The sequence below is a fragment of the Cuculus canorus genome, chromosome 7 (assembly GCF_017976375.1).
Source record: "Cuculus canorus isolate bCucCan1 chromosome 7, bCucCan1.pri, whole genome shotgun sequence".
Lineage (NCBI taxonomy): Eukaryota > Metazoa > Chordata > Aves > Cuculiformes > Cuculidae > Cuculus > Cuculus canorus.
In genome coordinates this window covers 21,373,237-21,396,154 of record NC_071407.1, presented here as the reverse complement: position 1 = coordinate 21,396,154, position 22,918 = coordinate 21,373,237, and the positions used below count along the sequence as shown (strand labels likewise).

The 22,918-nt window shown below is 45.7% G+C and overlaps 1 protein-coding gene across 1 annotated transcript in view; it reads left to right on the top strand.

Moving 5' to 3' along the window:
- The window catches only part of SYNPO2L (synaptopodin 2 like), a 33,668-nt gene continuing 10,750 nt past the window's right edge, over nt 1–22,918 (top strand). The window contains exons 1-3 of the mRNA XM_009570729.2: nt 1–324; nt 11,930–12,081; nt 14,722–15,383. Of these exons, the coding sequence (XP_009569024.1) occupies nt 220–324; nt 11,930–12,081; nt 14,722–15,383 (919 nt within the window). The 5' untranslated portion in view covers nt 1–219. The remainder of the gene's footprint in view (nt 325–11,929; nt 12,082–14,721; nt 15,384–22,918) is intronic.

Here is a 22,918-nt window from a genome sequence, read left to right as displayed (position 1 = left end):
AGCAGCTGAGAGTCCAGAAGAGCAGGGAAGGCTGGGCTTGACAGTCTCAGCTCTCCTCCAGTGTGTGTGTGAACTTGGAGGAGAAACTGAGCAAAGGGCCTTTTGGGGGACTGGAGAGTTGTGTTGTGAATTGTGAAGATGGGAGTAGAAGATACTGTCTGTTAAGAACTGGAGCCTGCTTTGAAGTTGGGAAGACAAACTATTCAGAGCATAGAAATAATGGGAGCTGAAGAAGAAATGCTTATCACTCTGTCTGGAGGTGCCCCGTGGGGCTTCCGGCTGCAAGGGGGGTCAGAGCAGAAAAGACCCCTCCAAGTGTCAAAGGTAGGACCTCGAAGCGTGAACTGTGAGGGTAGAGTGTCTCTACTGAATTTGGGTATCCCTGCTGAGTTGGGCATCTTTCACTACAGCTGAGGAATGCAGGAACTCCTTACTGTGGCAGCAGATCTTGGGTGGAATGGTCAAGCAGGGTGTGGGGTTGGGATCATACAAGTCCTGAAATAAATGCTTTTGAAGTAGAGACAAGTGTCAGGTGAGGAGCTGCTTCAGTGCCGGTCTGTACAGCTTGGACACTTCATAATCTGTACAACTCTCCCCAGTTGTCAGCAGAGATAAAACCATAGCAACAGTGTGGAAAAAGTGTTCCAATATGGAAGCTTCAGTAGTTGTTTAAATCATTGAAGTAAAGAAAAAGTCATTTAAATCAAAGCAACAGGAGCCATATTTGTAATTGAGTTCAAATGTCCCTAACAATTCATTACTATGTTCCAGCTTTCAAAACAGACAAAAGGCTTCTTAGGGTCTTTTCCATTGGTGACACTGTCTCAATACTGTCTGAAGTGAATAGTTTTGATGCTCTAAGCAGTAAATATTGGTTCCATTTCAAGTGTTAAAGAAAAACTTTGGATGGGAGATGAAATAATAAAAAGGAAATAAACATGAACCTTGAGTTGCAGTACTTTTGATAAACAGCTGTTACTGTTCTCCTTTCATATAAACTACTGAGTAGTTTAAAAAATAGGTGAAAAAAAAAACCCCTTCTCTCTTTGTTAGAGAGCTGCATTAGCCTTGACACAATGAGATCTTGAGATGTCTCTCTGGAAGGCACCCAGCAGCAGAAATGAACACATGCTATGCCCAGCTCCTTCTGTTACCTTAAGCAGACCATGCCTCTGACAGTGTTCTAAAATGCAGTGTTCTGTGTCATTTGGCTCATCCCAGGCCAAGGAGGGTTTGTCTGTAGCTTCTGCCAAATGTTTTGGAATCCCATGGCTTGGCTCTGAGGTGGGTGTTTCTTACATAGAGAAAGATGATTTTTCTCCAGGAAAACAACTTCTGGGCACGCTCATAGAGCATCAGGTGCTGAAGAATCAATATCCATGAAACAGGAATATGGCATCAATGGTTTTGAAAATGGGATTTTCAATGGCCACATAAACTCTATAGGGTCTAGGTTATTTTAGCACTGGTTTTTCCCCCAGTAGACAAGAAACAGGGACTGAAGATGGAGGAGATATTGAGTGTCTGATCAAGATTAATTAGGATTGAACAGCATCAAGAACCAGCCATTACCTAGCCTGAGTTGCACCCTAATGTGAATGGAATATTGCTGAAGTGGCGCTTCCAGATAGGTATTAACTAGAAGTAGCACTCATCCAGAGCTGGATGTCAGACTTTAAGTCTAGCAATTTACAATATTTTACAATACTTGGACATTGTGTATAATGTAATTGATACAAATCCATTTGAGGCTCAAAGTATACATCATTCTTCAAGCAGGAAATTGCTTTTATAATTATCATTTTGGGCTATTATTGTCCAGAATTTAATAGCATCCAGGTGACCATACATACTTGTTGTCTTAAGGGCTACATTATCTAAACAGCCTCCAAAGAAAAGATTTACGGATCCTTCCCAGGAACCCAGTTAAGATCATACTTGAACGTAAACTGCTTAGAAGAGAATAACCCCCCAGGAGTCATGGAGTAACCAAACTGCCCTCCTCTTGCTATGCAGAGTAGAAGTTTGAATCTCAGTTTTCAGATCTCTGAATCGGAAGACGAACTCTTCATTCTTCTGCAGTCAGGCTTCTGCTGTTGACACCTGCAGGATGAAGTCTGGGCCAAAATGCTGCTTGCAAAGCATCTTCCAAACCTCTAACAACATTAGCACTGTCTGTTTGGATATTTTAAGAGCCAAAGAGGAAAATGGTCCCATCGCTAAAGGTTGCTGACCAGGGATTGTGGCCACAGAATACAGCACAGAGAAACAGGGCAGCATTGTCTGTTTCTCTCTTGGTTTGTTAGAGCTGGGACTCATGCAGATGAGCAGTTGGCTCTGTTCAGCCTCCATCCAGGAGGTCTGTGCCAATAGGCAGCACTGGGAAGGATGACCAGAGGGAGGTGGCACTCAGCCTGCTTGGCAGAGATGAGCTCAGATAACAACATGATGCTCTTCAGTGTGGTGAAGAATGTGTTGGGCCGGGGGGAGGCAGATGAGATAAATGAGAGGGTCTTTGAGTAAGCTGATGGCTGTCAAAGAAAAGACTTGCTGGAGAAAGAGAACTGTTCATATGAGACCAGGAAAGCTGTTGCTTAGTAGAACGACAATACTAGTGCTTTGGTTCTTACAGCAAAACCTATTTGGACAGAATGAGGAAGGACAGAACAGGAACATGGATGAAACTGGAGAAAATGTGATAGAAATTACAGGCATGAATTTTCAATAGGTGCCAGGAGATACCTGAGAGAATGCATTTAGTGTCTCGAGGGAAGACAGTGCTGTTGTTTTAGGCAATTTCAACTTCTAGGCTAGAAAAGTCATAGTAGTAATACTAAGGAAAGATCCCCCCCCCTTGGATGCTGAGTCAAATTGATTCTATATACCTTTCTAGATGAAAAAGAGCAATAACAAGCTAATTCATGCCTAGTAAGTGGGAAGGAATCAAGTATAACAAATATGTTATCTAGAAATGATATACATTGTAGTTATGTAGAGATGCTGGAATTGCTGGACCAAACTAGGTTAATGGTCACTCCATCTCCTGCTTCCTGTTCCTTTTGTGTTTCCTGCCAGTGTTTCAGGGGAAGTTGTAAACTTCACCAATACATCTCATTTGCTGGTAATGCAATGCAGAGGGAAATTCTTTCATCCCAGTTGATTATCAGCATGCCGTGTGAAGTCAATAAGAATTGATAGTCCTGGTGTTTTACCCTGCCCATAAACAGATATTTGTGAGCACCAAATGCTTTACTTGTCTGACTGAATCCTGTATGGTTTGTTAATGAAGATTCGGTAACATGAAGCAGCCAGGCATTACAAAGACTGAATATTGCACAAAGTAGGATTTCCTTTTTGAGTCGCTCTAGTTCTATTACAAAGCTCAGCATAATTTGTCTTATTACTTGATCAGTTTACAGTCACAGGTCTTCTTGCCTTCCTTCTTTCTAAAATTTACATAATCACCTTCTTTTTCTTGTTTCTTTATATGGAGATTATGATAAAATCAATCACTAATTGCTGTTCTTGGTATCTTTTTATTTTCCCTGAAAGTTTTTCAGGTCTGCTGTCTGCTTTTTTTTTTTTTCTTTTGATGTTATTTAAGGATATTAAAATGTTTTCAGCATCGTTCTCTGATGTCAAACACACTGGTGGGCCTCTACTTGATTGTTATGTCATAAGCTGTTTACAATGATGGCTTAAGTTATTGTCTTTTTTCAAGTGGCAGCTAATTCAGAACATACAGTGAGCATGTGTTTTAAACCATCTGTCCTAGTGCAAAATATCCAACCAGCTGCAACTAAATAAAGCAAATGAGTGTGTTGGAAGTGGGGTATGAACCCATTTTTCTATAAACTGAAAAGATGCATAGCTGTAGTAGAAACCATTTGAGCAAGCAAGGGTCAGTCCTAAACCTCAGTCCGGCCACCGTAAAGCAGTAGAAAAGCAGCTGGATCTTCACACGCTGGATCCAGCTGCCACAGAGCTTCTGTGCCATCTGAGTCCTGTGTGTTATGGGTTCAGAGCCTAGAGCAAGATGGTGGAATTCTATACGTTGTGCACAGTCTCTTGAATAATACATACCTACCCTTGAGTTCCAGTAACCTCATGGAGCCAAACCAGCTCTGCCTGCCTCAGGATCAGGGAAGCACACGTTGTTTCTTCCAGCAGTGCCCAGAGGGTATCAAGGAAAAAGTCACATTTATGTAATATAAGTGAGACTGAAATGCTAGTACCAATGCCAACTGACTGGTTCCAGGTCTGTAACTGCAAATGTCTATGCCTTTCATCTTAAACTTGCCTACAAGAGTACATACTATTTTGTTCCACCCAAACAATCATTTGCAGTGTCTGGGAGCTAAAAATTTCATGTATGTATGAAGGATACCATACTGATGAATATATGCAAGGAGAACCGTAACAATTCAGTCCCACAAAAACAGATACTCTAAGAGTGGAGGGTGAGACAAAGGAAGAAGCAAAAAAGAAAATGTATTAGCATTTGGGGAGGTCTCAGTGAGAAAGAATAGATGATTTTTAAATTTGAGTTTTATTGAAATATCAACTCAGTAACGAGTAAGCTGAGAGAACAGACATTGATATGCTCAGCAGGATCAAGCATCAACAGAGAACATGAATAATTCTGCAGAAATTAGAAAGGATTGGAATATGGAGAACTAGAGAAACAAATAGAGGAGAAAATAAAGAGTAAAAAACCTAGAAAAGAAGAGGAAATCTCCATTTTGTTCTTAGATACAGCAACATCCTTTTAAGTGAAATCAGTCAAACTACTGTGCATTCATATAGGGCTCATTGTGATTCCTAATTAATCTTTTAACTCTTACCCAGCAAAGCAAATAAAGTGTAGTGACATTTTACACTACCCTTATGAAAATAAAACTGATTTGGTATAGGTTGGTAGTCGTGGTGCACAGGGCACCACAACACAACAAATCTTAGTCATCAGGAAAGAAAGAAAACAAGCATAAAAGCAAGAAACAAAAAAGATCCACAGATGGACACATTTTTATTTCAGAAAGGCTGAGGGAAACGTGTATGGTCCTGACATGTACAGCATTCCCTGCAAAGAAAAGCTATGAACGATTAGAAGGTTCCCCCATTCTGAAAAGAGAGTAGTAAGGAAGAATACCATCAAGTTCCTGGATTTCTAGAGGAGTTATTTGCGGTAGGGATATGTGAATCAAATGCCCTTGAAACTAAACAAGATGTAAAACAGCTCCTCTGAGAGAAGTCATGAAGCAGGACATAAGCACGAAGCCCATCGTCAACCAAAGCGGAAACATAACATGGAAGTATAGCAGGGAAATAATTTTTACAAAGATGAACAGAGCAGCTTTAAGACTGTGCAAGTGCATGCAGAGCTGCCTTTAGGGATACTGCTGCAAAACAGGATTTATGCCATGACAGGGAAAACCAGATGTTTACTATAAAAAGCAAGGAAGGCACTTGTACCTCTGGTTTTCCAGCTGCTACATATAGTAGAGGAGAAAGACCTGACCGTATTAGCGCATCACATGAAGGTAGTGAGCCAGCAAAATGATTCATCTCTGAAAAAAAGGCAAACATGAAAAACCGAGCCTCTGGTAGTGATATCTAACTGAGACAGGAATGCACTAATGTTACTGTGTAATGCACGAGTGGAAAGTCACTTGAAATACCAACACACCTGTGGAGCCAGCCACTTCCAAGAAAAATTAATTTAAGGTAGAGCAGCTACAGAAAAGGGGAGGAGGAGAGAAGGCTTTTTCACCCAGCAAAAGGCTGATAGATAGATTGCTGTCTACAAATAGATGTTGGGCGAGTACCAGCAGCACTGCTCTAATATAGGACAGCATGTCACCAATCAAATGTGCTCAAAACAACTAAGCAGGGAGGTCAGCAATGACTTTCTGATCTAGAAAAAGAACAGAAAACCTTTTGCTAGCTGTTTATGGGCTGGAGGAAACACTATGACATCTGACACAACAGGGGTCTGGCCCTGGTATCTCCAGATGCTCCTCTCAGTTCCCTGTTCTGTACGAATACCCTACAGCAAGAGATTGCATTGTTTGGGGAAGCAGTGACGCAGGGTTGTATAGCTTCTTAACCAAGAATTGTTTTGTTGTTTAAGAGCAGTCCGTTACAACCTCCTTTTTGTCTCTTTCTCACATATCTCCACTTTCTCTGTTTCTCTGCTCACAGTTCTCTGTCTGACTGTCTCCTTTGCCAGATGTCCTTGCTGCATGTGTGCTTTGTCACTGGCTGCTGTGACCCATGGCCTGGCTGCTCTGTCCCGCTCACCTTTGCTCATGTGACATTGTTCCTGCTAGAGGTGCCAGCTCTAACCCAAATAGGTCTGAGGGCTTCCAGATCAGCAAGCACCTTCCTTTCCTCTCCTCCTTTCAGCAGGCAGGCTGTTCTTCATCTGTTTTCACAGATGTTTACTGTCACAGCTAAAAAAGCACTGCTTGGCAGCCCAGTCCACAGCACTCATTGGTGCTGGTTTTGGAGGGCCGAATATGACTGCCAGTGCTGTAGAAGGGGAGCCTCAAGCAGCTTTGGGAGGGCTCCTGAATATGTTTTATGGCCTGTTGGCACTTAGGCAGGTGCCACCCTTGGCTGCTAGCGAGGGAGTGCAGGCTGCGGAGCCAGTGGAACTTTCCAAGGAGCAGCTGGGCCCAGCAGTCACCACATGCCAGGAGAATGTGGGGAGCTCTGGGCTGCTGTCTGGCTGAGAAGCTGCAAGCTCTGCACAGTGCTGGGACAGCGGTGTGCAAGGTGCAGAGCTTGGAAGGGAAGTTCTGCCCTTCTTTCTTGGCAGAGATGGGGCATAGGACCTCCAGGACAAGGGTAAGAAGGTGGCCTAAGCAGAAAACCATATTATCACAGCCATAAATCACCATTGCTGATTGTATCAGCTAATGATCTGGTTCACAATTCCTTGTGCGTCACCAGGGCTTGGAGCTACCTGCAAGGGAATTGGCCTCACACAGGAACTCCCTCCTGAAACAAGTATGGAAAGCAGACTGTGTGGATGGACTGGATCAGTGGTTGTGCCATTCCCTCTAATAGAATCTTGATTTATACTCTGTGTTTACTCTCACGTAATCTTTAACCATTTGCTAAACTATTCCTTTTTCACACCCCAGCCACTTCACTCTGTGTTTATTCTTTTTTTTCGCTTCCTACATTCCCTCAAGAGGACACAAAGCAGTCATACCTCTGACAAAGTGTGAAGTCGGCTCCTGGTCTGTCACACATCACTGTCCAGAATGGTTTCTCCTCTGCTGTGTGGCCACAGCTGTGCTGCCTCATGCTTTTTGCTTCCACAAGTTGTCTAAGGCTTCTGTTTCAAGGATACTGCTAAGAAAGATTTTCCTCTCCTCCTTGCAGAGGAGAAGAGTCTGGGCAGCTTTGTCTTGCCATCGTATTTTCCCATTAGCCGGCAGGCATCCTGGAAGAAAGTCTTGGCAGATGGCTGTCGGCAGTTTTGGTGAAACCACACGAGCTACATCTATTCCTGGTGCATTCAGTGTATATAAACACTGTGAAGGCATATTACGCTTGATTGCTGCTGTTCACAATTGATAGCAGCTGCAAAGAGTCCTCTGTTCTGAGTAGGGCTTTGTTTGGAGCTTGCATACCCTCACCGCCCATCAGAGCACAGTACCAACATGTCGTGCTGATCTGGAGGACTGAAGCCATGTCTCTGGATGATTCTGCCCTATGTTCTCTCACTTCTGTCCCAGCTCAGTGCCCATCCCTGTAACTGCCTTGGGGACACAAGAGGGAAGATGGCAGTTCTGGCCAGCATGCAGGGTGGCTGCAAAGTTTCAAGATGTGTTCCCTGGGCTGTACTCAGGCAAGATGTGAAACCACTGAGTTTCTATCAGGATTACTCTATTCTTAGCATTCCAGCCTGTGTTCAGACCCTACATACCACTATCTAAATATATCCCCTACTGAAGGACAGATACCGCCAAGTTGCATCTGACCCCCTCCTCTCTCGCATTCTGTTCCCTAAAGCCAGGCTGAATTCCCCCGAGACACGTCCAATAACTAGCACGTCCTTTTGTCTCCCAGGGCTGTGCAAGGAAATTTCTGTTAAAGCCTGACCCTTGCCCTGGCCTTCCTGGCCTCTGCTGGCACTTGCCTCCCCTTCAACATCTTTTCTCCTTCCCTTCCTCCTCATTTGTTGCCTTCCCCCTTTTCCTTTTCCCTTCACCTGCTTCTGTCCTTTCTCTCCAGCCTTATTCAATATGAACAATGAGAGGACAAGGGCAAAGTAATCAAAGAAAACATGCACAGGTACCTAGGAGCTGCAGACCCCCAAACCTCTCTGACAGAAGTTCATTTGTGACAGCAGAAGTCCTGCTGAGAGGGCAGTGAGACAGACAATCTTCTCAGTAAATGTGTTTCATTGCTTTATAGTCCCATTTTCCACATGGATTTGTATTTCCAGTAGCATAAATCAGTAAGGTCCTGAAACTGGGATTCCCTGAACCCAGCTGAAATCAAAACCGGACATTCCTCTATGTGAGCCAAGGTGTGCTGCGGGGAGTGTGTCCACTGAGACACGGAGCATTAGTGTAAAAGGCAGTGTGCTACAAGAGGCTCAGAGGATTTGTGGGGCTCCCCACAGAAGGAGAGGTCAGCCCCCACAGTGTGGGCTGGGAGGTCGGGCAGTGCGATCCCCTAGGCCAAGTCTGGGGCTGCCCCTGGCCACTGGTCAAGGTCCCTCCGTGTGGCCTCTCACTCACACAGGAATGCTCTCCAGGCATCTGCTAAAGGAAGTAGAGAGGGTATCACTTTGAAATGCCGCTTTTCCCATCTTTTCCCATCTCTTCAGAATAGCTGTCGGGTGACACCTACCAACCTGTCTGCAGCCCGAGCAGGAGCTCCCAGTTAGTGATGCTCCATGTGGCTTGCCAGGTGCCTGGGAGAGGGCATCTTTTGAATGTGGGGAGCAAGTGGCTGAACCTGAGGGTAGCCTGACCTTCAGGATGGACAGTCTGGGGCCTCAAGGGCTCAGTGCTGCCCTGGCTGCGAGCGAGACCTGCAGGCCGTGGACTGTCATTGAAAGTCCTCTCAGCACTGCACTGGCAGTCATACAAGAACTGACAGGCTTGTGCTGATCTCTATCCAGAGGCTCTCCAGCCTCCTCACACCGCACCCTGCTGACACGGTTGTGCATTATGTCCTAGCCTTCCCACAGAGGTGCTTTCTTCCTTCTCTCCCTGCATAATCCTCTTCTGCCTTTAACCCCTTTGCTTTCCTGTCTCGCAAATGTAGTAGGGCAGTGGTTTGTCATTAAAATGAAGCTATGAATAGTTTGTTTTCCTCTGCTTATGAAGCAGATTCATAAACTTTCAAGGAGGAATTTATAGAACTATGGGAGACTGTCAGCCAGGAACATTTATGTGCTATTTCCAGACTCTTAAGTCTCTTCTTGCGCTGCAAGAGACCTGGTCCTGTTTTTCCAAGGAGGAATGGAGACAGGTAGAAGTCCTTTGCTGGACTGTAGAGCTGCTTTGCAGGCTTGCACAACAGCGCTGAGATAACTATAGTTGCTTCAGTGCATCAGTTTTCTGCCACCTGGGTAAAATCTGAGCACAGACTAAGCCAGAGCCAGCATCTTTACTACCCACAAAAGAAGTGCAATTGCCTGCTCACGTTGCTTAGACTGCTTGGGGCATCTTGCATCCCTCCAGTGTGCTCTGATCTAAAGGTTCCTGAAGCAGCAGCAGGCTGTGTTGTGACACAGCCTGACCCTCCCTGCCTGGGAATCCCAAACACTTGCCTGCAAAGTCCTGCAGTATTGCGGGGCCAAAGGATTGCAGGAAGCTTACTGGCTGTGCTCTGTGTGGTCATCAGCCCACATCCAGTAGGTTTCAGTGAGCATGGAGGAGTACAATGGGATGTGAGGAATGCTCTGAGCAACTGCTGACAGCCCTTAACCCTCAGTGCCCTCGTTCCATAATTGGGAGAGGTACTCAGCATGCGTGCTCCCATCCAGTGCTGAGCACCGAGCACTTGACCATGGAGCAGCAGTTGGCCTTTTGGGGAATAAGAGAAGGAGAGCCTCCTTTTAACCTCTCTCTAACTTCCTAACTCTCTGCATTAGCTGGTGGATAGGTAGGCAGCACTGGAAAATGTATCTGCTCTCTCTTCTCAGTTCACAGGCAAACCTTGAGGGAGTATCAAGAAGCAGCATTTATATGGTAACAGCAGAAAACTTTCTTCAGCCGTAGTTCATCATAGACCCATACAGCCTCATTCCAGGCTGATATTAATGAAGAGGGAGTGAGAGAACTAGGATGACAGAGGCTGATGGATGTGGCAGCTGGGATGAGCCAATCCCTATTTTAAGCATGGAGGCAAAATTTGGGGTCAAGCTGGAGAGGCAACAGAGTAATAAAGTGCCAGTGAACATGCAAGTCGGAGCATAGCCCTCTCCCCCCAGCACCTCTCAGCCTTGCTGTGGGGCTGACTTGGGAGGAGCACTGTGCTCTCCTGCTCCACATAAGCCAGCATAGCTGAGACACGGGTGTGCTCGCATCCTGTAGACGCAGGGGGCCTGCCCTGGCACCAGTCAGCCATGCCCTGGGCCTCCTCAGGGCTCCAGCATTCTCCTGTCGTGCTCCTCTCCTGCCCTGCAAGAACAATGAGAGGATAGTGATCCTCTCACATCCACTTCTCTTCCTGGAGCTGCCATGGGAGTACAGGCAAAATAGTTTGGGCAACGTTATAGCTGAGTCTGATTGCTTGAACAGCAAGGATAGAAGGTATGAGAGAAGGTGCCTTGCTCTGTGTTACCTCTTCAGGGATCTGCCATGCTTCATTCACTGCACCCTCTGTGAGACAGCTCTGCACTGATTTGTCTCTCACTTAACCACAAGATCTGAGAAATATTCTAGAGGCATCTGCAAATGCAGCGCGTTTACCACCTGATTTGCCCTGATCCGGTGTTTTTGGCCGGCTATTCTTTTATGTGCAAAATGAGCCCGTTATGGGTGCCAAGCTGTCCTGTAAGACTCTCTCATTGCTTGCCTGTATGGGAGAGGTCTCTGGGTTTGGGCTGAGTGTGCATTTGGTTTGCTTGCTTGCTCTAACAGAAAGGCTAAGTTGGATTGGAGGTTTTAGTAAGACATTTAACTGATGGGTAATGGACAGGGAGAGGAAACACCTGATGTAAGATGGCCGTGTAAGGCCAGATCTAGGAACTAGAACTAGAACAGCCTAGAACTAGAGACCCAGACTCTATTCTCAGATACAGCGATGCATATCCTGAATGGCTCCTGTTAAGGCTAAAGATTTACTCCAAGTTTACACTTGTATAACAGGACACCATACGCTTGATGAAGATGTCCAAAAATAATTGGACAAAGCCAATAGAACAGAGATGCTTGACAGAAGGAGGTGCCTCCCAGCCACCATCTCTTCCTGATGTCAGCTTCCCCAGGGATGGTACCAGCAGGGGCTTTTTGTGGGTGTCAGAGCTCATACCAAGGAAGCACAGTAGGGATGTGCAGAAGTACACATAGCCATGTACAGCGATGGTCTGGAAAGAGTTCCTGTTCCCTGTCTGAAAACTGGATTCCCTAAGCAACTCAGGAAACCAGAGGAGAAGAGCATGTAGGTGCTCTTGAGTCTTTCATTTGCACTGAATGACTCAAATTGGGTTGGTCATCAGGTCAGGCCTATGCTCAGCAGAATCACTTTTGGAATTAACAGGAATACAGGCACAGCCTGTATACAGGCTCACCCAAGAGGACTGGTCCTCCACTCTGGCAGCACAGTGATCTCAGACCTTATTTTATTCTGTCAGAAAAAGGGCAATAGGAGGGCCAACAGGAGACAAGCAACTAAACTAAACTAAACACCTGCTGTTCTTCCTTTTGTTCCTATCTTCTCTCTTCTGCTCTTCCAGATCCGAAAGAGAAGCAAAGCATGTCGTGGTGGTCTGTGGGAAAATGATGTGCTAGTTTCCATCAACGGGAAGTCATGCACTGGCCTCTCCCATGCTACTGCCATGCAGATCATTGACTCCTCCAACGGCTTGCTCAACATCCGCGTCAAAAGGTAACCTACTCCCTAGTGCTGGTGCTGTGATAGCAAGGGCAGCAGGGCAGCTTCACCCGGCACAGCAATCTCCGCGCCCAGCACAAAAAAGGCAGGCAGGAAGCCTCTGGAGATTTCCATACTGCAAGGTGTAGCAGGAGGACTTCCCCATAGTGAGCATGCAGCCACCCAAAAGTCTTGCGCTGTCTCTGTGCTGCTCTCCTGCGTGCCTAGCCCTGGGGCTGAGCTGACCCCAGACATCCCGGCCCCTCGGGCTGGAAGGAAGTGTTTGCAGTATGAGGACTGTGCTGCAAACAATGAGCAATTCCGGCTCCAAGCAAGCAGATGCCGTAGGGCAGTGTCTCTCAGCAATTAACACAGACTCCAGCTCATTCTGGGTAAATAACTCTTCAGTCTAAATGAGTTTGACTGTACACTGGATAATAACTGAGCCAAGACAAGATTACCTGAATGTTTGCTACAGCAGTATTGCAGTCTGATAGGGTGCAAACTTCCACAGAGGTGTGTGGCTGAGTCCCTTTTTGCAGGAAAAAGTGTCTCTGGCAAAGCCTCTAGTCCAGCAGAATACTGGAGTCCAGGCTCTAATTTGACACAGAAACAGTCCAAGTAATGTCCCTGGTTCTAACTGAGCTAACGCTAACCCAGTGCCCCAGTGCATGCTGGAGGAGGCCCGACCAGCAAATGAAACCCTTGTGAAGGGGACTGGGAGATGGGATTTTTACAGCCTTTACAGACAGAGTGCTGTGAGCAGCAGGGAGAGCCAATGCTCGTTGCTGGCATTGGTAAAGTGGAGACAGAGATGGGCAGTACTCAGAGAAGGAAAGCCTGAGCATGTAGGCTCTTCCCTTGGCTTCAGGGAAAGTGCAGTGCTTTCTGATGTGCTCACCCCATACCCTAGCTGTGATTAAGTGGGATGAGTGAGCTCTGCACAAGGTGTCCAGAATAGCTCCTGGTCCCTTGCCAAGGCCTTATCTCACCCGATCGGAGCCTGTGTGCAGCCAACAGGTGCCTGGGCAAATTCCAATGGGCCAAATTCAGCACACTATGAACCAGCAAAGTGGCAAAGTCAGGCTTCTCGCAGCCCTTTGGGAGCCAGCATCGATGGTTTGGAAATAATGAAAACAGTTGGCTTCACTTTGGGGTAATGGAGAACTCATCAAATATTGCTTTCTGATCACGTCTCTAATTCCCATTTCATATTTATGTTCCCAGAGGAAACACCAATCAGCCCCATTCAGAAAAGAGAGGTAGCTGGATGGCTCTGGAGTATGCAAGGTCATACATGTATGTCTGCTACTGCAGCATGTGTGCAAAGAGGGAGAGAAAAAGGGAGGGAGAGAGACTGTGACCTGGCAGTGCAGATCAAGAGAAACTGCCTTACAAGCAGCAGTGCTTTTCAGTTATCTGGCCAAACACTTCAAGAAGAAGGACTGCTCTGTTTTGTTTGCAGAGCTTTGAGTTTGGTCCCCAGTGAGAGTTCATAATAGCAAATATTATTAAAAATAAACTGACAGAGAAACAGCCACACCCTGAGCTTCCACAAAATTCACATTTGACATGAGTGTAAATTTGTCACAGTTCAGAATTGGTATCCAAGTCATGAATTCTACAGCTTTACAGAGGCGGTGCTGTCTGCCCAGCTTCCCTGTCCACATGCTCAGCAGGCAGATATGCAGGGATCCTTTCTCACTCTAACCAGCCCTGGTGGCCCTGGCAAGAGAAGGAAGGAGTTCCCCCTGATCAGTGTGGTCTGGAGTCAAAGTACTGTTGAAGTCCAGACTCATCAAGGAGCAGGAGGATAGAGCTGTCTCTTTTGCCAACAGCACAGCCAGTTCTTCCTCCCCCTGTCAGTCCACAGTCAGGCTCACTGCCCCAGTCTGCCCTTATGCTAGACTAGTTTTCTAGCTGACTTACAGGCTAGGAGTTGCCTTATCTAAGCCAGAGGCAAATGGCACCACGGCTTGGGCTGACTGGCATGACTGTAGTAGTTGACAAACTCTAGATGCTAGTAGCTCATGGAGCAGTCCCACAGCTAGCAGGACACACACGTGAGGGTGGGCTTCTACACAGGACAGCAGTGTCCTACCTCCAACAGACACTCGGACCTTTTTCTCCTAAGTATTTGCTACTTACTCCCACATAGAGGCCAGGGCAAACAAACAGCACTGATTTCTTTGAAGCCCACTCTGAACCAAAGCAGTCTGAGGGATGCTGGGATCCACAGAGCTGACACAGCTCCATGGTGTGGTCTCAGCTGCAGGAGCAGCTGGAGCGCAATGCAGCGGCTGAGGCACCAGCAGGCCCCTGGCAAGCAGCAGGCTGTAGGGTACATCCCGTTGTTGTGGGAAATGCGTTCTATGCAGGAATTTACCTCCCTGGGAGAAATGCCTGGGGAGCTGATTAAGCTGTCTTCATAGATTTTTATGCTCAAAGACTCGTGAAGCAGAAAATCAAGCTGAGAATGTGTACCTTATGTCAGAGATGAATCTGCCCCTGGTGTCTGCAGCTCGGGTGTCTGTACAACCTGAAAGACACCTGAAACACCAGCTCAGTCCTCACTCCTCTCTCACACGTGGGAGTTTCCTTCGAGCCCAGCCACACCAACCAGACCTCGCTCACTGATTTTCCTTCTCCCCACAGGATAGTTGGCGGGGACCAGACTGGCCCACGGCTCCAGCGCTCCCCTTCTCCAGGGCAGCGAGTGCTCTCGCCGCCGTCCCCGCTCAGCCCCCCAACACAACTACTCAGCCCTGAACCGGCAGGAGCCCCAGCCACCACACAGCCCTTGCAGCCACGGAGGTCACAGAGGCACCTGGAGAGCCTCACCTCCCCACCAGACAGCGAGGCTTACTATGGCGAGACAGACAGCGATGCTGACAACGTGGCCCAGGAGAAGCACCGCCGAGCTCGCAGGAAAAGTCCACGCTCCCCACCTGACAGCACTGCCAGCAAGGTGGATGCACCTCAGGATGAGGTGTCCCTGTCCGAACAGAGTGGCTATGAGAGCATGCCAGAAGCTGCTGCGCAGGGGGAGCCTGAGGAGCCCAGCTCCGTTGGGGTGGCCAAGAGGGAGATTGCCTGCCCGCCTGGCAGCCGCACAGACACTCCATTCTCAGAGAGCGAGGGACAGTTGCGGCCACCATTGACAGAGGGACGGGAGCCTTCTCCAGAAGTGATGCTTCTGCCCCATGCCACCAAGGCTATCCGAGCAGAGCGCCATCTCATTCCCATGGTGGGGCCAGTAGAACACCCGATTGATGAAGACCTAACCACCACGTATGCAGAGAAAGCCAAGCAGGCCAGTAAGTCCTCTGCACCTTGCATCTCACATATGCCCTCTTCCTATGCTGGATCTCCTTCCAAAAGCCTCATTCTTGCAAATGTCAAGTGTGTTAGCTAATCTAGCTTGGGAAGAAAGAAGCAAAGTTAAGCGAGATCTATAGGGATTGGGGCTTCCGACTGCAGTTTTGGCACTGGAGTCTACCTCACCCAAGATATCCTAAGGAACAGATTAAAGAAAGGGTCTGAGATCTGGGAGTCACTGGTAGAAGCTGCAGCCACTCAACCAGCTGTGCTCTGGCACCCATATGTGCTGGGAAGAGGGTGGAGGTCAATGCTTGGGGCTGAAGAAGACTCACAAGAAATGATGGTATCAGGAAAGAAGTTGGAGGTTAAATTTCCCAGGCCTGGCCTTTCAGAGATCTCAAGCAGCTTAGTCTGCTCGTTAGCTATCTGTGTGTCTAAGCACAGGGTGTGCGTTCCAGTTCAGCTCAGCTCTCCATGGGCACAGAGGCACATAGTGTTATATGCGATTAAGGACCAAGCAGAGATCATTTTCAGTCAGCATAGCCATAAAAGAGTCTTGTCAATAGCTCATTTATTTCTCTCACTCTGTCAGGCTCAAGGAGGGGCTTGTCTACATCGACTTTGGGAGGATATTTTCTCTGCAGGCACTTACTGCAGGAAGGGTGTCCACATCTGGCAGCAGCTGGTGAGCTTTAGTAGAATGTATCCCTTTCTAGGTGTGGGCAGAGGAGGGCTGCCAGCAGTGACAGGCCGGACCTGGTAAATCAGCTTTTGAACAGTGCTTTTTAGTGGGACCTCTCTAGTCAATACCTCTCCAGATGGAATAAAGTGCTGAAAAATGTACACTGAAAAAAGTGTAGTGCATGGGTTGATGGACTTGCAGTGACCTCAATTGTGAATGTCTTTCCTGGTTTGTTACATATGGAGAATTTCAAACCCAAACTATTAAGACAGAACAAGACGTTACCCAGGTAATTAAAAACTTGTTTTCATAAGAACACCTTAGTTTGCAGTATAATTGACTAATTAACACTTCTCTAAGCCTAGAAATAAAGCAGGTTTTAAATAAGTGATTTACTTGAGGAATAGAAAGGGAAACTGAGGCACAGAAAAGTTACTAGACTGAATGAGAAATAAAGCACACAGATTGTAATTTCTAATTCTCTTCTCCAAATGCTAAGACATTTTTCCCCAGACCACATAATATTGCAAGGTAATTGTTAAGCCTCTCTTTTCTCTTTTCCTTGAGCTAAACATTCTTTTTTCTATTCTGCTTAAGGGATCCTATAGAAGTGACTTTCAAATCTAGGCTGCTTCCATCAGGCAGGGCACCATCTCACTGCTCTGCCCTGTGTTGAGACGGCAAACTCAGATGGGTCCTTTACACCAGGCCCTGCTCTGCAGTAGAGCTGACCTGGTGCCTTGTACTATTGCTTCCTAGCCTTTAGCATTCACTTTCCTTAGGGCAGCAGAGAAAGCAGCAATTTCGGCCTCCCTGGGGATGAAGCTATTTTTCTCCCCCTTTGAATAACATATAAGTATGAAGTGAATGCTGAGAAAGGCATGTTCAGCTGCTCCCTGCCACCTGATAGTCCCAGCAGTAGATGAGCAATTGCTTTATATCAAGACTTATTTCTATGGACAGTGTCAGTACTGAAGGCTCCCAGGAAAGCCATGTATTTAATGCAGAGCATTTCTGATGGCAAAATAATATCCCATGGCAGGAGGTGATGCAATTCTATTGCCAGCCAGAGGTAGGGTTCCCAGAAACACTGCAGACTGACATAATGTTTTCTTCTTCTGTTACCCCTCTACTGCTCTCCCCCTTCTGGATTAGGTTTGTCCATGGGTGTCCTTATGTAAGAGTAACTCTGCCATGGATGGCCACTCACATGGCCAGCTTGGCATTTCCCTGGGTTACGAATCTTGGCAGTAAATGTGAAAGCAAAACTCTATGTCCTGATCATGCTGAAGCACAGCAACCATTAAAGCAAAACTCATGATCAGCAGTCAGTAACTCTGTGAAGGAAAGAAGTAAGAAAGGAAGAGGGATGGAAATTGTTCATGAGAGCTTCTTAGAGCAGTGCCCTCCTCTGCTCACCTCACTCTCAGATGCTTGGGATCTGCCTGTAGCCAGGGCTGCTTCTCCCCAGCCACCTGTGCTCTCTAAGGTGCACTGCATTTTCACCACCATCCTAAATCATCTCCCAGGGACAATGGGTTTAGGCTTTGTCACAACTGGAAATACCACTTGCTAGCAGACAACAGACCTGTCAGAACATCCATCTAGTCATACTTACTATCACACTGTAGGAATGTATTTCAGTGCAAGAAGTGCTTCAAAATATCTTAATTTAAACTTATCCAATGGACTATTTTTAGTTCTCAGGACTCAAGAGCCTCTCCATGTATGGTAGGGGAAGGGAGGGAAAAACGGGTGGGGAAATTTCCTCCTCTGCTTTATATGGGCCTGGCTGCCAGTGTAGTGTCATCAAAGTTACTACATTCCATATCAGAAAAGGAAATCCTTCTTGTTTAGAGCGGATGTACAGCAGCATTACTTGACGAGATAGGATGCTTATTTATAAGTGGGCTATTCACTGGAGAGCTATACAGATTACCTCTTCTAAGAGTGACTGCAGTCACGTTTCTCTGCAGAGAGGGTGAGCACAGCAAACCAACTATTGGCCTGTTACAGTCAGTATGGGCCACAGGAGCTGTGAACAGGATAAAGTACCGGAATGGCAGTTTGAGCTTCCTGCACTGCATTTTCTACTTGGCTTTCAGCATCATTTTTGCCATTCGTTGCAGTCTAGAAGATCAAAAGGTTTAGGATAGTAGTCAACTGTCCCCATCCTACCCGCATTAAAGTAGAATAGAAAAGCATTCTGCTCAAACTAGGAGATTAAAATTAATTAATTGACTGCACTATTGATCTTACAGGAAGTCTGTTCTAGTAGTACAAAGTAATGCTGAATAACCTTGGCCCTTGCTACTCAGCAAGCAGCCAGCTACTAGGAAAACAAGTACAGCAGCCTCCATGGCTGAATCACAGATGGAGATTCTGATCGCACCTCAGCACACGCTACATTGGGAATTGCCTCCACTAGGGAAATCAATTTCCATTCACTGGTGTATGCGTTTGCTTAAGAACACTCCACTTAATAACTAAAATTCAGATTTGAATTCTCTGTAGCCTGGAAGGCATTTATTAAAGAACGCAACAGTGAGATAAATGCTCTGCATCTGGAGTATGGCATTTGAGCTTGCATCTTCAGTTTACCTTCTATCAAAACCGGTGATGTGATATTTTCATGCTCATGTATTATCTGTTCAGGCAGAAGAGATTGTAAGCTAATGTTGTCTGTCTTGGATAGTGTGGATGAATTTTTCCCTCTTTCTTGAGCAATCTCAGAACTTGTCACAAGAAACAGGCATTCTTGTTGGAGACTTCCACCATCATTCCCTTGCGCATCACTGTTGTCCAGCATTTCAGTGGTGTGGGCTGCAGCACTGGAAGGAAGGCTGATAGAGCTCTGCCTTGCTTCTCCTTCGTGCCTCACTGCTATCCTGCTGCCCCAGAGCCTGACAGAGACGTGGATTTAGCTGAACTTACGTTACTGCAAGATAAATCTAGCTGTGTATACAGTTCTCTGGGAGGGGAAAGATCCTTAGTGGAGGAAAGAAAGTGAAAGAAAGCTCTATGTGATCCCCAATGAAAAGATATTTACTGTCTTTTGTCCTAGTATTTCCATCGTATGACAGAACATTTTGAGCATCTTTTTTATACTCTCAGTTATACAGACTTTACTTCTCTATGTTATTATTGTCAGCACAGGGACTTTGACTCTGGGTCACAGTTCCTCAGACACGGCCAGAGGTCATTCCTCATCCAGCTGCTGGTGAAATGGTGTCAGCAGTTCTCTTGGGAGCTCACACTTCCATGATCCTTGCAGAGCCCCAGCTAGTGTTTTTTATTAACATGCTGCCACACACATTATAGCCTGTCCTTGTATGTGCACTTCTGGAGTGACTTAGGATGTGTAAGGCTGATGGGAACAATGGCATCAAGCCAAAATTTTGCCAGTAATTGAGATCTCAAGGTGATAAAAGCAATAATCACACTGAAGCAACTATATATATAACTTACAGACTGTCTCAGCCAAGCTGATAGTTTCTAGGTTCCAGGATTTTAAGAGCCGAGGTGAAAGAAATCATAATGCAAACAGGCTATGGGAATCCCTCTCCCTGTCCAGTGTTGTTTTCATCAGTTCTGAAAGTGATGTATCACTTCCTGACAAGGCTGGGACAAGTCCGCTCAGAGACAACACTGAAATGAGACAAAGTAATAGTGATGGGGGAGGGAGAGGCATAAAAGGGTGAGGCATAAAAGGACTTTGACAAGGGCTAATTAAACAACAGCGTCATTGCTCAACAGAAGTGAGAGAAAATTATAGCTAGGAGGGAGAAAACAGTCAACTTGACAAATATCGTTCTTCAGTTTCACTTAAACCCATGCTAGGGTGGCAGATCAGTTTATTATGAAATCTGTAAAGTGTCACTGTCATCAGCCTATCTATGCTTATACTAGCCAGGAATCTAGCCCTCTGTATAAAAAAAAAAGGAGCAGGAATGGGGATGAGTTGATTCATAGCTTATGGAATTAGTGAAAATTCTATCAGAATGTCCTCGGTCCTTGATAAATGCCCTGAAATAACGGGGAGGGTCTCAGGGAAAGAGGCCAAGAATGCATCCTTCTTATCAACACAGGCTCTGGGGATAAGGAAAAAAAGATGCCTGTTTAGCTTCAGTTAGGTGAATTAAGTAGTTCTTGCGAGCACACTTTGTGGAAAACAAAGCGATCAGTAAAACCAACATGGACAAATTAAAACTAGGAAAAGAGATAGCCTTTGACTTGTTCAGTGAGAAAAGACTTCGTGGCTAAAGAGTAAGGTGGACACAGTATATGTTGGCTTCTGCAAGCTATCTGATATGGTTCCACATGACTTTTCCAATGAGAGAAATATGGATGAGATAGGACTACTGTAAGGTGACTGCACAATTGGCTAAGAATAGCACAGAAAACGTAACTATTAATGGCTCATGATGTCAGATTAGCTAACTGGCTAAGTTGGTAGTAGTGTTTCACCGGGCTTCTGAATCTAACAGGACTACCTCTATATTTTCACCCACAGGGCTTTAAACACTAACATATGTCAATCAAATGTCCTCTCCACCTCAATGTTATATGACTGGAGAGGAGACAGATGATTAAAAATCCTGACCCTCCTCTCTTTTGTCAGTGGATCTTGTCCTCTGGCTGCACCTAGGCAGAACAGGCAGTGCGTGCTGAGAGCACTCCACAGCCCCGGAACTGCTGCTGTTCCGAACTGGGACCTGGCAGGGACACCTTACAGCTTTTCTCTGGTCTCTCTTTCTACAGAAACCCAGGTGTGTGGGGGAAACTAGGGAGGGAGGTGGGTTACCTGCATGGACGATTTCAGAAGCGTTCCCAGGAACACAATGATTGTCTTCCTATCTGATTTTTCAACTGCAGACTCCTGCTACTGGAGCATTTTAAATGTTTTGTGTTTCTCTTGACTGTATTGTACCTAGGAAATAGCAATAAAGCCATTTTTGATGGATGGCCTGAGGATTCAGTGGAGATTGCCATATATTAATCAGTAGATGACGTAAGATATGGAAGGTATACAGTTGTCTTGCAAGAGGCTGTTTTTTTAAATGTAGTAGGAGCTTGACTGGTTGCAGAAAAGGACTCAAATCAATTGGATAACAAGAATATATGGCAAGTGCTACAGGATTAATCAAGTCCACAGACCTAGATGGTGAGCATGTACTTGTCTGTTTTACTAGAGAGTAGATGCTGGAAACACTGAAGGACAAAGAGAATATAAATCACTGGTATCCTGCTGTCAGACATCAAGCAATTTTGCAAGCACCAGAATTAACAGATCCTGGTGATGTTTTAATTTATGTCTCATATTTGATACCTCATTCTCTCATGTCTAGTAAAATGCCAATCTCTGATGTCTCTCACATTCAAAATAAGAACTCTCAATCAAACTCTCAATTGTGTGTATTCTTCAGGTTTTGGTTCCTAATTAAGACTGCATTCAGGCTTCCTGCTTTGTATTGTGGGGTCTGTCTTCTCTGTCCAGCCACCTATTTTCATGTGGACTTGTTGGAACATTGTATCTTTCTGACTTCAGGCTCTTAAAATTAGCAATGGGCTCAAAAACAATTAGCATGAAACAGGTACGATCCAAAGACATGCAGCATGACAGCATAAGCCTTTCTTAGGAAATGGGGCTAGAACCTCAAGGACGGATTCACTAATGCACTCAACAGGCACTGTCCTGGCAAGAGAAAGCTCTCTGTTGGTGGTCTTGTTGCAGAAAACCATAGGAAATATCCAGGGCCCAAGCAAGAGCTATCAGCACAGGAAAGCTGGCCATGTGTGCTGCCTTTTGCACTGAGGGTACACTTCAGTTTAGGAAGAAAGGCAAACTCTGACTCAACTGAGTGAGATTTCTTTGAGTGATCAGGCTATCCAAGTCTCCAGCATGAGACCAGGAGACTCGTGCAGTGCAGCCACATGCAGCAATATCTGTGTACCCTCTCTGCCCAGCAGAGCTCTTCAGTAGCAGGGTGGGAGCCATAGAATGGCTGAGAATGATCAAAAGTCTACAAAGTGACTGAGCATGTTTTCTCCCATGGGCTTCACCTGCAGAGAAGCCCGATTTCTGTTTTTCTAAACCCAGGAGATGGCAGTGGGGCAGTGTCTCACCGGGAACTCTTAAAATCTCTAGCCATTTAAGAAGAAACATGGGTTTGACAAGTACTGAACGATGTATTTAACCTCAGATACACAACTGAATCTTGCAGACTTGAGTGGGACTGATGCATTTGCCTGCTGCATCCTAACCTGGAGCTGCAACCATATCTATGCTGTATATTATGCACATGGAAGTGTGCAAATGAGACAAAAGTCTTCTGTCCCAAGAGTTTTACCACTTCTTTTTCGTTAAAAATATATACTACTCTGCTTTACTGTGTGCAATTTGAACATTGGTCAAAGCTTGAAAGGTTGAAGCTTTCAACAGGGAAATACTTAGAAGGCCACTATAACCGATCCAGATCTTATTTTGAAATGACTCCAGGTATGAAAAGCATGAGCGTCTATAGCCTCTAGTGACTTAGTAAAATGTTTGCAACATTAGGCATGGAAAAATGATCTTGTCTAACATAAATAGCTGGAAGAGTAAAATTCTAGTTGATCTCAAATAAAAAAATAGTAAAGTAGTATTTCATCATGGAGGAGCAGGCTTTTTATCTCTGAAGTTAGTAGGGTCTTTATTTTCTATGGTAAGGGCTTTTCTAGAATTTGGTCTTTGGTAATAAAATGTACCGTTTGTTTCCTAGTGAACATGAACAGTATCTGACATTGTGTCAGCCTGCTTGTTCAGTAGTTTCCCTGAGCATACATTGAAATCCTTTCTTTCAACAGGGC